The sequence below is a fragment of the Thunnus albacares genome, chromosome 9, assembly GCF_914725855.1.
Source record: "Thunnus albacares chromosome 9, fThuAlb1.1, whole genome shotgun sequence".
Taxonomy (NCBI): Eukaryota; Metazoa; Chordata; class Actinopteri; order Scombriformes; family Scombridae; genus Thunnus; species Thunnus albacares.
In genome coordinates this window covers 30,785,373-30,798,687 of record NC_058114.1, presented here as the reverse complement: position 1 = coordinate 30,798,687, position 13,315 = coordinate 30,785,373, and the positions used below count along the sequence as shown (strand labels likewise).

At 37.2% G+C, this 13,315-nt stretch overlaps 1 protein-coding gene across 3 annotated transcripts in view; it reads left to right on the top strand.

Moving 5' to 3' along the window:
- Nucleotides 1-11,342, top strand: part of LOC122989583 (inactive N-acetylated-alpha-linked acidic dipeptidase-like protein 2) — a 583,517-nt gene extending 572,175 nt beyond the window's left edge. For all 3 annotated transcript variants that reach the window (XM_044362562.1, XM_044362561.1, XM_044362560.1), the window contains one exon: nucleotides 10,317-11,342. In XM_044362562.1, coding sequence (XP_044218497.1) covers nucleotides 10,317-10,563 — 247 coding nt within the window. In that variant the 3' untranslated portion in view covers nucleotides 10,564-11,342. The remainder of the gene's footprint in view (nucleotides 1-10,316) is intronic.
- Nucleotides 11,343-13,315: the final 1,973 nt, after the last annotated feature.

Genomic DNA, 13,315 nt, shown 5'->3' with positions numbered 1-13,315 from the left:
AATATTCAAAGAACTGTGTGTGAGCCGTGTTAACACATAGTGCCCAAAGTCTAGGGATCAGACTTAATTTGAAAGATACACTTGAAGTCAAACAAAATCGTTATATTTAATATTTTGTGGAAAATGAACTGTCATAAGTTTTATTCACCATCTTATATGCAGATGAACCATGAATAGTTTAACTAAGTTTTTAGAGAATATTCCCACTTCTTTTATGTTAAGAATTTGGACACGCATCTGTGAATTTGAAGTTCTCTTCCTGTAGTTCTACTCAGGGTCTTGATAACAAACTCAACAGACTGTGTTGTAATAGAAGTCAAGCTGTAACATGAATGAATGAAAAAAGGCAAAAGCGATAGCAAGCTAAATTTTCATGAGGTTACATGCCACAGGTGACATATGATTTAATGCTTTATGTGTTGAATAGAGTGGTTTCAAATGGGATGAACCAAGAACTGATTCTGATACTGTGTAAGTAATGCAGCTTGAACGTTGTGAACTGAGTGTGAATGGATTCATATCTTCTTTATACCTGATTTCACTGTATTGTTGTGAGACGATTTGGTCATTTATTGCCTAAATCAAGGAGAACTAAGTGGTCTCATATGGGATGTTGAAAGCATTTATACATACTGTATGTATACCACGGACTCGTTTCTAAAATGTCTGTTGTTAGATTATTAATCATTACATTTATTAATTCTTTAGTGTGCATAGCCTTTTATTGTGAGTATATGAGTCAATATTGTGCACAGGGACTGCAGTGGTGGCCCATTGCTGGAGAATGAATGTGGTGGAAACACTGGCTTATTCAGAACAAGCTGACAGATGAAGAAAAAGGTGTTAGGTTACACCTGTTTGAACACAAAAGAATCTAGCCTGCAGAGGCATGATTCATCTGAACAGTTCCTGCGCTGCCTGTGAAACATTCGGAACGCACCACTAATTTCGGGACAGCAATTCCTGAGGCCAAAACCTAGAATGTAATTTGCTGTTCACAATAAGAGTTACAATAAGGGACCGTATGAATATCATTTGGATGGTGAGGCAGGCTTATATTTCATTTGATTAAAAAAAGCAGAGCAGTCCCCAGCATTATAGTTTTTATAGAAAATAACTGCAATACCATCCCCACAACATCTCAAAATCAAAATGTATGGCAAACATAACAAAATGGAGAAAAGACAGCTGCTCTATATTTTAGAGTAAAAAGCTAAATAAATGGGTATTGCTACTGAAAGAAAGAATGAACCGGGCCCATCAAGGCAGCAGTACTGTGGGTACTGATGGATTTCAGCTTTGTAATATTCTCGCCCCACTCTTAGATTCCAAATAATAAGAGAAGAGAGAAAAATCTGTACAGGGCATGCATTCATATTCTCTGGTACAGATGAGCTCTTTTACGTACAGCTGAGTTGACTTTCACATGCAAGTTTACATGAACAATTGTTACCACTGTGTTCAATCACACATTTGTCCGTCTTTACAAAATATGTGGTTCTAGAAGCTTGACGACGTTGTGACCAACATGTTAGTGCTAGTCAGTCGCACTAGCTCTCCAAGCTTCTTTCTGTTTACTCTCCCATTTTGTTCTCATGATTATACATCATTTCATTAAGAATGAGGAAAAAAGCTCTCTGATCTAGCGAGATTGTTGCTGACGGGATAATAAATTCACACAGATTATCGACATCAACCCTTGTCTCATAATTGCCTGCAAATTTCTTTTTTGTGAAACAGTTTATACTCCAACAAAGGATCTTAAATAACGGCGTCGGCACATTCAGCTAAGATAGCTACCTCCATTCTGGAATCTCTGGTCTCTATTCCCTAAAAGGTCAGCACCTTCAAGACATTTTGCTATTGGTCGACAGCTCAAATTCAGATGTCAAAATTCACAAAAGTTAAACTTGATGCAAACTTAAATGCAAAAAATTAATGCAGATTTATTTTGCTCCTGAAAGGGAATCTACTGATCTCAGTGACTGAACTGAACTTAACTAATTTTGCTATGTTGAGTACTGGTGTGACTTGAGGTGGCTGAGGGGCTTAACCCTTGCAATTTTTGTTGTCCTACATTGATTCCAATTACAGATAAATATGGATTATAAATATGAATTGAGTCAGATGGTGTGGCACATATATTTAAACAAATCCTAAATCTCACAAGGGAAGAATGGAACAAAATATAAATTGGGAGACAAGATCCTACAAGATCCCCCCCCTGCTCTTCCAAAACATTTTTGACTAACCTTCCTTCAGCAAAGAGAAAAAATAATAACCCTCCTTCTTATCTGACCCTCCTTGCCCCTATGACTGTAATTTTCACACAGTCACTAAATCACATGCAGTCCTGTGCTGTGGTGATTTAAATCTCCCATCAGCCATCTGTCTAGCGCTAGACACATCCCTTTCTTTTTCAACTTGTTCTACATATGAAGCAGAACAGCGATAATGTAATATAAAACCTGCGCTTCACAGTGAACACATTCTTATTCCCTCTGACAAAACAGGGAGAAGGGAAAATAATTTATACACAACAGTGTTTGAATTTTTTCCAAGCGGCAGCTTTTCAGAGCAGAGCAGCAGTGATTCATTGTCTCTACACAGTGTGTGTACAAGACAGTGAGAGCTCCAGATTAGTTGGTGAAGTTGTTTTAGTCAAACTGTCCAGCTAATAAAAAAAACACAATAAATCATATCAAATCACATTTAGTTGGAGGACAGCTGACCTTGACTGATAGTGGGGGACTTTTTTCTCAGCGACTATATTTCTATCTCATAATGATACCACCTCTGTTCTGTTTGATTTTAGCATCCACACAGTGTCTGGCACACACTCTGTCTTCCCCCACAGCTCTTTAGCTGTCTACTTTTCCGCTAGATTCTAACAGAATAAATGGGTTCTGCTACTCAGTGTTATTCACAGTTTATGGCAGTAATAGACATTTTAATTGTCCTAGACTGCCATTAGCATCCAAGCTAAAATTAGCTGCTCCATCATGCTTGGAAAGCATTAAGGCTTAATAGCACTCATTTATAAAGGAACTTACCATTCTCTCACAGGACTAAGACAATTAGACTAAGAGCACTGAATAGTCTCTTAAAATGTTGACTTTGATGGTTTACATTGAATTTGAATCAACAAAACCTAAGGTACATTTTAAGACTTAAAAACATCACTATGGCATTTTTGGTGTGCAGCAGTTCAGTACAGTAAATTCACAACAATGTCTAAGATTTGTATTTCTGTGGTTATGTGCGGAGTAATCTTCTTAAATTGAACATTTTGCCTTTCCAAAGGATCATATCCACTGTGTGTGTGACTACTATAGGATATAGTGAAGGGAATTTGGTAAGTCAGCACAGAGCTAGCTGTAAATATTTCAGTTCAAAGATGCACTTGCTGTTGACACTGGAATGAGATTCAGGATAATAAGTACTCTTGGTCACTAACAGGGTCAGTAGGTAGTCCCACTGTGTGCCATAAGAGGTTTGAACTGTGGTTCAACTTTAAATGTCATTTTTATCCAACTGTAAAGCTGAACAACTGCATTCTCAACCTAGAGTACCATAGAGTACTACAGTATATACATTTCATGTTAATTTACAAAAAGTGTATATGTGTACAGTTACAGCAGGGTTCTTAAATATTTTTTATTTTAGGGCCCAAAATTGAATTTAGTGTGTCCCAGTGACCCAAGCTCATGAATGTGCTAATAACTTAACATTAATAACAGTCAATACGTTGTCCATAAAATAACAAAAACTAAAGTTTGTTATATTACATTATATTCAACATGACAGCATGGCTAGACATAATAGGAGAAATTGCAGAGCTTGTCTGCGACCAGAGCCTTGATCCTAGCCACAAAAGCTGTGACTACCAGATGAAGTGTTTATTGGTCAGCAGAATGGATGCATATCTCCGTCCATTCCTCTTTCAATTCTCTGTTCTCCATTTCATCTTTGCAGTCCACAACTCATGTCACATACTTTATACACAGAGTGCTGAAAAATATGTGGGCATAGAAATGCTAAAAACACTTTAATATGCATTTATAAATTGTGTAATAATTGACGGTGTGGTCTGGATTGATTTGCTGTCAATTTCAGACGAGACCTTGAGCCAGACTTCAACAAGCTCCGACAGCTCCCCTCAGAAAACACACTGCAGACGCTACTCATTAATCATAATAAAAACATATTAGAGATATTCAACTTTATATTTGGCATGACTTTGGTTTGGGTTGTGGAAAGAAGCTGCCTCACTGACAGCATACCAACATTACTCGTTTTACTATGCAGAGCCATTTCATTCAAAACCCCACCCAAACTGCACACCACCTATCCAGTCATCCTGCGCTGCTACCCAATAGACATCACGCACGACCCATTCAACAGCGCATAGTGACCCAATTCGACATTGTACGATACCCAGCTTTATTGTGCTAATTGGACAGAAATTCAATTGCCTCTCTTAAAACGAAAGTAGAGGGAGAAAGGCCAAAAGAAACTTTGGAGATAAACTAAAATCTAAGGAGTAGGAAATTGGTACTATTAATATTAATGTTTTCTCCCCAGTCTGTTGGTCCATATATTCATACTGAATAATAACAAAAGAAAGAAATCAGGAGATATAGTCAAGGAAGTTAAGTCTCATCTGCAACAAGAATGGAGATCACATTTACAGATTTATGATGGATCAAAGGATCCAGAGAGTGGGAAAGTAGCGTTTTGATTAACCATTTCTAAAATAAGAATTAAAAACAGACGTAGAATTTGAGATCAGATGTCAATAGTCACAGCAGAGATGTTGGCAATATTATGGGTACTTTGGTGGGTAGAGGGCAATAAATCAGACAACTCAGTCATATGCAGTGATTCAGCAGCAGCTTTAACTACAATAAGAGAAATCAAATCCAAGTCCAGACCTGATATATTGACAGAGATTTATCAAACATTATACAGACTTCACAAGGCAGGGTGTGATGTGGGTTTTATTTGGGTACCAGCACACATGGGTGTGGAGGGAAACGAGGAAGCAGATTACTTGGCAAAGAACACTGCTGATAAAGACAGAGTAGAAATTGCCCTACAAAATGGACTGTCAGAGTACACTTCAATCATAAACAAGTCAGTCAAAGAAATGAGGCAGAATACATAGAAAAAGAAAAGAACAGAAGGTCTTAGTTTACAATACAGAAAACAGGGTAAAAAGTAAAAAGCAATTTTGCCTACAAAAGAAAAAATTCAGTTGTGATTACCCGGTTGAAGCTTAGGCATTGTGGGCTTGTTCTGACTGGGAATGACTGGGATGGCAATGATTATGGATGTGAGTATGGAGACTCAGAGACAGTAAGACACATCCTCTTGTCTCAATCAGTTTCCTATTCTGAAATGAAAATCAGAAAATTAAAAATGCTGCTTTTTTTAAAAATGGTTTTGTCACTCAATTTGAAAAAAATGAATATCAAAACATTTTCTGACATGAAATAGAATTTATAGAAAAAGGCTCGAAATTCTGTTTTTTCATTCACAAGTTACATTTTTTCTTTATAAGGAGCCCTCTATCTAGTATTAATATTAACCCTAACCCTTCAACATTATTAACAACAGCTACAACATTGACAGTTTAGTTATACATAGGCTGTGTCCAGTCTATAAATAAGCACAGAATGGCCTGCACAAGTGCAAGACAACAGTGGTCTGCCTAAAATATGTAGAGTAATCTCCTGACTATTTTATCAAATTTAATAGCCTATCCACGCCCACGTAATTTCTCAAAATTAAACTTTTCCAACATGAATTGGCTACAAGATGATCACACATCCTCTTTTAATATATCACATCTACTAATCTGTCAACAGTAGCCTAATCCTGTGGCCAAATGAATAATCAAAGCTATATGGCACTGAAGCCTACAACAGCACATATAGAGGACTCTACCTACCTATTGTAAAAGTTGATGGCGGCGTGTTGTTGGCTTGAAATTCCAAGAGAGTTTTCTTCCACTGTTACACTAATAGAGAGGGGTGGAAAAGGTCTGGCAATGCACAGCCCATTGTTGGTTATTTGGTTGAAAATATGCCTATTGATCAAAGCTGCTAACAATAATGATCCTCTCAGGTGGAAAACATTTCCAAGAAATAAAACCCTTATAGACTAACCTACATATTAACAGAACATAGGCTAGAGTCTATTTCATTTTAGATACATGTGGGGTCACTATTCTGTCAGGTTCGTGGAGCTATGCATTATCTGGTAAAAGAGCGACAAGGAAGACAAAGTCAAGTGCCATAATTCCTGTCCTACAAAGAGCATTAATGTAGTGATATATGCGGAAAACTTGTGGACACATCAGGTGGCACACATTACTATTAATAATACCAATTTCCTCTGCTTTAGATTTTAGATAATTTCCAAGGTTTGTTTTGGCCTTTCTCACTCTACTTCTGTTTTTAAAAAAAAAGTGATTGAATTTCTCTCCAATTGGCTCTATCCAGCTGGGTAGCGCGCAATGTCAAATTGGGTGGCAGCGCAGGATGACTAGATACTTGGTGTGCAGTTTGGGTGAGGTTTTGAATGAAACGGCTCTCTGTACTTCACAGGTCACACAAGGACTGCAGTATCACCCAGTAGCTAATTTTACAAGAATTTGCCAAATTTGAAAAATATGTTACACTTTCATTTAAGCTTGTTCGTAACAGTTCACTATTAGCTTAACAAGCGCACTGTGGTGGTAAAACATACCACAGACTGGGGGCAAGCAGTTGAAAATATCGTTTTTCTACATGTTTATGCTTGTTGAACAGGTGGTTTGATAAATTACTCTTACTGACTTTTCATTTGCGAAGGAAGGGAGCAATGGTGCAGCGGGGCAACCTTTCTTTAAAATCTATGCTATTGTTTTAGCAATGGAAATCCAAGATGTTTTCCGCAACACATTACAGGTAATTTTAAGGACCAGAAAAATCTCATCACCTCAAGTTTCCTAATATCTAGTCACTCTAAAGGCCTCTCACTTACTTACTTACTAGGAATGTTGCCCAGTATGGATTAGACATGGATGTACATGCAAGAACCCATTTGAGTTCACAGTTAATGTCAGATGCTGCAACCTGTTCACAGGTTGGGTCCTAACCTCAGAATGCAAGTTGGTAGTAATGTTTTCTAATATATTAGTGTTAGTGTTAGTATTGTGTTGTGTTTTATCGGTGCAAATTCAGTTATATAATGTAAAAATGTCAATATAGATTTAGATATTTTTTTTAAAAATTAATTCAATTCAAGGTCCATTTGCAAGCTTTTCCTGAAGTGAATTTGACATATTGGTTATTGAAGTCAGCTTACTAAATGTGAAAGGTGAAAGACCTGAAAGTGTGACTTACAAAATCAATACACTGATTCCCAAAAAAGTCATTATATTGAAAAATTTATATTATTCCAAATCAATATGTATAGTGGCATATGGAACAGGGGACTTACATATTAGTCCATTGAGTCCATATTGGTTTTTACATACATACATACATATAATACAACACTTCTTCCTTCCAATTCTCAACCTATAAAGTCTGTATCTATTCCATTCATGTGCTTCCAAATTAAATGTAGCACCAAAACAGAAGGCATCCAAATTCATAAAACATCCAAGTTCACTATTAAATAGTCGAGTTAGGCATTTAGTTCTTAACCTTAAACCTAAAGCCATTTCCTAATCTTTAAACTTCCTGTTGAAAAAGGGAGGATAAGCCCAAATGTCCTCTCTTTGAAACTAAAACTCAAATAGGTTCTCACAGAGAGCTACCAGAACACACACCACACAGCTGTCAGTATTGGATGGATACTGCTGCTCCTGCATAAGTGACACCTGGGACTAGCAGACGTAGCTTAAACTCAATTTGTTGTGTTGCAGAGCAGGAGATGGCCTCCATTAAGAGTGGATGTCAGGCTGTCGAGGGCCACACCAACCAGTGGCAGATGTCTTTATATACACTCTGAAGTGCCTCAAAAAGATCTCTTTCATAGCTGGATATTCACATACAGACGATGGATGGCAGTCTGCTGGTTAGGGGACATGGACAGAAAAGATTACATTAGTTCTGGGGCACTTTTGAGCTTTCTGTCACAAAGGAACAGTACTGTATATCAGAATTGTGCATTACGCTTCCCTTTTATTCCATATTATTGTTTCTGTTCAGTTAACATCTGGGACTGCCATTGTCTTCTACCATAGTCAGCGCACATCTATTAAAAGATGTACATTTTCCATAACCACAGTTTTCCCTAATCTGAATTATACCATTGCCATGCAAAAATACTGGCATTGAAGGCAAAAGCATTGTAAGAAGTATTCAAGAAATGTATACACATGAAACATGATTTCATGTGTATGGGAAAAAAACACAAAAACAATTTCAAGAGTAAAAAAGCACCTACACACAGAATAGATGCTCTTCAAGAAAAGATTGCTTTAGTAAAATTGATAAGATGAACACATACTGTTGAAATGTTGTAATTGTTCTAAATAAAGGGTGGGAGCATCTATGTAGTGTGCCCTCTCTTGAAAAAACTGAATGTAGAAAAACAAACAAAACAGCCTTGCCATTGAATGTGCAGTAATTGCGCTTTTGCATAATCATGCAATGTCAACATTCATGTCTGGTGATAGGGTATCTTCCTGGAAGCCACTGAGTTCCATTTATTTTGAAACTATTCCAATATCAACTTGCAGAGACTTGAAAATTGTTTCAGGCGTGCCACCCATTACAGTTGATATGTTCTTTTTCATATCGATGTCTATTGTTCTATTTTTGTCAGAAGTATTTTTTTTTATCATTGTATGGTAATGCAGATGAATCCTTTTGAAAATCTACTGCTGACTTACTGTATGTGTTCATGTTCAAATCTATGTCATGAGCTACAGTATGTTTTGGTCGAGTGAAACCCAGAAGACACAGAACAAGAAAACATGGACATTGTGGTGAATATGAAAGCTACACTCTTTAACTGTGATGCTATACAGCAACTAACTTTTGTTGTATTGTTAGGTTTAAGTATCACAGTCCACCATCACTTTTATCAACAAATACATATTACAGTATTCTTAACACCCATAACTCACATTACTAGCCTCAGTGGGGCCATATACTGGTGTTATGTGGTAGAGTAGATACAGAACCTTCACAGTACTCTGACTTTGAGTCTAAATTGCGTGCTGAAGGTCAGTGTTCCTTCACACCCTACAGCTCACGCCCTGTGTCTTAACAGATGAAGAATCACTCCATTTATTCTCTAAGACTGTCTGTTCAGCCACTTTAAGAGAAATCAATGTACTTCAGCCCAGGAGAGAGCAACACTCCACAGCCCCTGCTGTTCTGACCTACAAATGACTACTCTGCTACCCCAAAGGCTTGTCTGTGTTTATATATGTGCTTTGCTGTGTGTGCATGCTGGTGTGTACTACACATGTGTGACAGAAAGACAAAAAGACATAGATCGGGGGGTCTTTTTAGGACGATAATTCATATGGCACAGCATGTTTGTGACTTGCTTATGACAGAAAATTAAACAGAGGGCAAAACCCCAAAAGGTTTTTATATGACCTTGTTTCAGTGGTCACTGTATTCCTTTGATGCATGCAAATTATTAAAGCAGTTCTCTTGACCTTGAACTTCAATTTTAGTGTTGATGTTGCCCATCGCTGGTACTCTGTGCTAATATTCAGAATATTTGCAACCGTTTGAATCAGGATTTAGAGAAACATTGGATACAAATACTGGCTCTGTACTTGTTGAATGGTAGGGGAAACTGCAATTCATTAGGCTTTATTAGAGTATCTTAACACTAAATGCACTTGTTTGAATTAGTAAATTATATGCATGATCTCTTTGTTACTGAGAGTCAACACTTCCTGCAGATTTTTACAGTAAAAGTCTTGCACTCTTTCCTTTATTGTTAGGCTTTTACTGTGAAAAACCTGAACAGACTCAGAACAAGTTGTTAAGTTGCTCTTGAAGTACATTTTTTCATGAATCATGACCAAGCAGTGACAATATTCTACAAACTCAAACATTTATTTCAGGTTTTAAAGACTACCACTGCTTATGTCTTTGAGAAAAATCCTCCTACACCACACTACAACATGACATAATAAAACATTTTGACCACCAAAAGGGCAAAAATGGACAATAATGACTTATTGATAATTGATATCATCAGCTTGACAGACTGTTGTAACCACATTTCTCCAGTCATATTCTACGTGTATGAACAAAGGTTTTCAGTGACTCTCTTTCTCTTTTTCTCTATAGGAACATGTTATACAGCCTTCCGGGAAAGACTCCTCAGTTTTCCATCCTCAGGTTCTCACAGGAAGCCCTCCTGCGTTGCAAAGTCACCAGCAAAGCATTCAAACGCATTTCTGCGGACCATGAAGGATTTTGCCACAGCACCGTGAACCAGTCCCTGTCTCTCATCCTTCAGGCCATCCGGTCAGCTGAGAGGCTGGTGTGTTTTGGCTTGGACCTGTTTGAGAATTACCCAAATGACAACATGTGATCTTAACTGACACAGACCCGCCAGTGAGCTTTTATGCACTCAACAGCAAAAACTGCCACTGATCAAGTCATAAAGTTCAAATACATTGGGAATATTAAAACATAAGTGTGCTCTGACCGAGTTCATCCAAAACCTCATCATACTGCAGTCTTGGAAAAGTTGGGAATCACAGGGAGTACTCAATGAGTATTGACACTACTCAACAGAAAAAAAGATTGAAACTCCCAGCCCATAGTGTCATTGATCTCCATGATTTCACTCTTTCTCAATAACCCATATTGAATCAATGACAACTATGTGCAGTCGACATATAGTGAGAAATTTAGACATTTTTTCAAAATAATGTTTCATATCAAGGGTTGTGGAATGTTTGAATCTTGCAGAAAATCTGTTTTCTGATTGATGAATGTATTGAAACTAGCTTGTTGCACACTAGCTCTTAGCTATTGACACTATGGGGTAATTTAAATAGCACTACACCTTCTTCCAATAAAAGTTGATCAGTAATGAATCAGCTTTTTCTTCATCAGACACTTGCTCTTAGGTCTAGAAAACTTTCATCCATCCCTTCCTGTGCAAATTCCAACATAGCTGGTTATTTTAAAACTAAATTATCAATTCAGAAATGGGAACCTGGTGAAGACAAATGAGTTTTCACATTCATGACACTTAGGAAAATGTACAAATAATTTAATTCTTTCTCTACAGGTGTATACATGATAACAAAGCATTTACATGCATTTACATAAGTAGTTGCACACACTGTGATGGAGTGGAGATGGTGAGTGTAAAGTTTGCATGATCCATAGTCAGAATGGACATAATTATGAGAATAAGGGCCAAGTTGAAAAATACCAGATTTTTCCTTAAATTAATTACATGATTGCTTCACCTGTAAACTGTAAAATTCTAATACCCAGATATCCATTATATGCCTTTATAAGCAATAAGCTATTCTAATAAAAGGCTACCTGACAACACTCTTTAGTTATTCTAAAATCACTGTAAGACATGGCATTTTATGGCTAGTCGATTTTGTTTAAGAGCACAGCTATTCAAGAAATCCAATAAGCAATACAAATTACACCTTATTTTTTCAAATTGCAATGTAGTCCGCAAATAGCAACTAAAAAGCATCTGCTATCACACAAGGGATGAATTACAGTTGATTTGTGTTAGCTAATTCCTACTAAAAATAACTGCTTCAGGCATGTGTTTATACATGACTGTAATGAAGGTGTCCTAGTGGCACAGACATAGACAATAGTTACCTGGTTATCAATGCCTCTGGCTTTGCCTGGAGCCCCTAAATAACACCCACAGTAGCAGGCAATGTTAACAGGTGGGAGGCTGGTGGGGGAACATGTCCTTGTTGCTCTGATCAGCTACTCCTGCTGATAAAACTGGCACAATTCTTTACTGTCAGGTGAAAAGCACCAGTTGGTCCATGTCCTTTTTAGGAGGCACATGGCAGGTCCTGTGCACAGAGAGGACTTCAATTGTCAACACTTAAATTTAGGAGACAATTGGGGGAAATGTGAAAATACATTATAGTATATAGTAATAATATTGGTTATTAGGGACAGAGATCTTTATTCGACATATAAACTTTTTAATAATATCTTCCTGTCTGACTCAGCCAATTGGAATTAAGTGCTACATGTTTTGGAGTCACTATCTCTGGAGGAAGGACTCAACCAAACTACTTGGCCACCCAGAAACCCTGCCCTGTGTAGCATTAACAATGATCTTACAGAGTAAATGAGGTAAAAACAATCAAATGTTTTGCCATAAGTGAAGTTAGATGTTATACAGCAGAATGAGAGGACATCAGCAATTACAGCTGAAAGCATTTAGATCCATAATTCACAATCGCTTTAAGAAATGCTTTCTATCTCCACTTGTCATTTTCTCACATTTTCTCATTTTCTGTGCTGCACTCTGTAAACTCTTAATGTGTCAGCTGGCAGTAGTCAGCGTTATCTCTCTGTCTGCTCTTTCTCTGTATTCCTCACATATTCTCTCCCTAATTAATGCAACCACCCAGTGATCTCTCTCATTGTGCAGCAGTTTCCTCGTGACAAGGAATTTAGGAGTCTAAGGCTGATGTGCTGGCACATGCCTGAACAGAGACTTGAGCAATAAGTAAATTGTTATTTTTAATAACAGAATAATATAATGAAATGGTATACAAAAAAACATGCTGTAACCATATCAGTCAATGTTACCAACCAAAGCCGCAAACCAGAGATCAGCAACATAGCAATCCTTTCAAATTACAGGGAGTCATGTGATTAAACATTAATATCAAAAATATTGGTAAATGGGGCTCCAGGGTTTTTTGTAGTTAGGCATGATGTTTGCTAGAATAGTGTTTGTGACAAAAAAATGAGTGAAGCACTTTTTATATAGTGATAAAACTATTTCTTACCTTAACATATTTGTAATAGTTTGAATGTGCTAGCCTTTTTTAGCATGATGGAAGGGTGGGAGGGCATGGGATGGGTGTATAGATTTTGCATTCAGTAATTTCTTATTACTATCTACATGGATTTTGTAGAGCTGTCAACATTCATAGACTTTGAAAATTTCTGAGAAGTGATTTAGCATCTGGGGAGATACCAACTGCATTGCCCACAATTGCTTCTTTACCTGTCCTGATATTCTTATGTTTAGTGTGTCCACAGCCATGATGATATATTGGAATAAGTTAACGTTAAGTCTTAAAAATACATTTGTTTTTATAAATGTT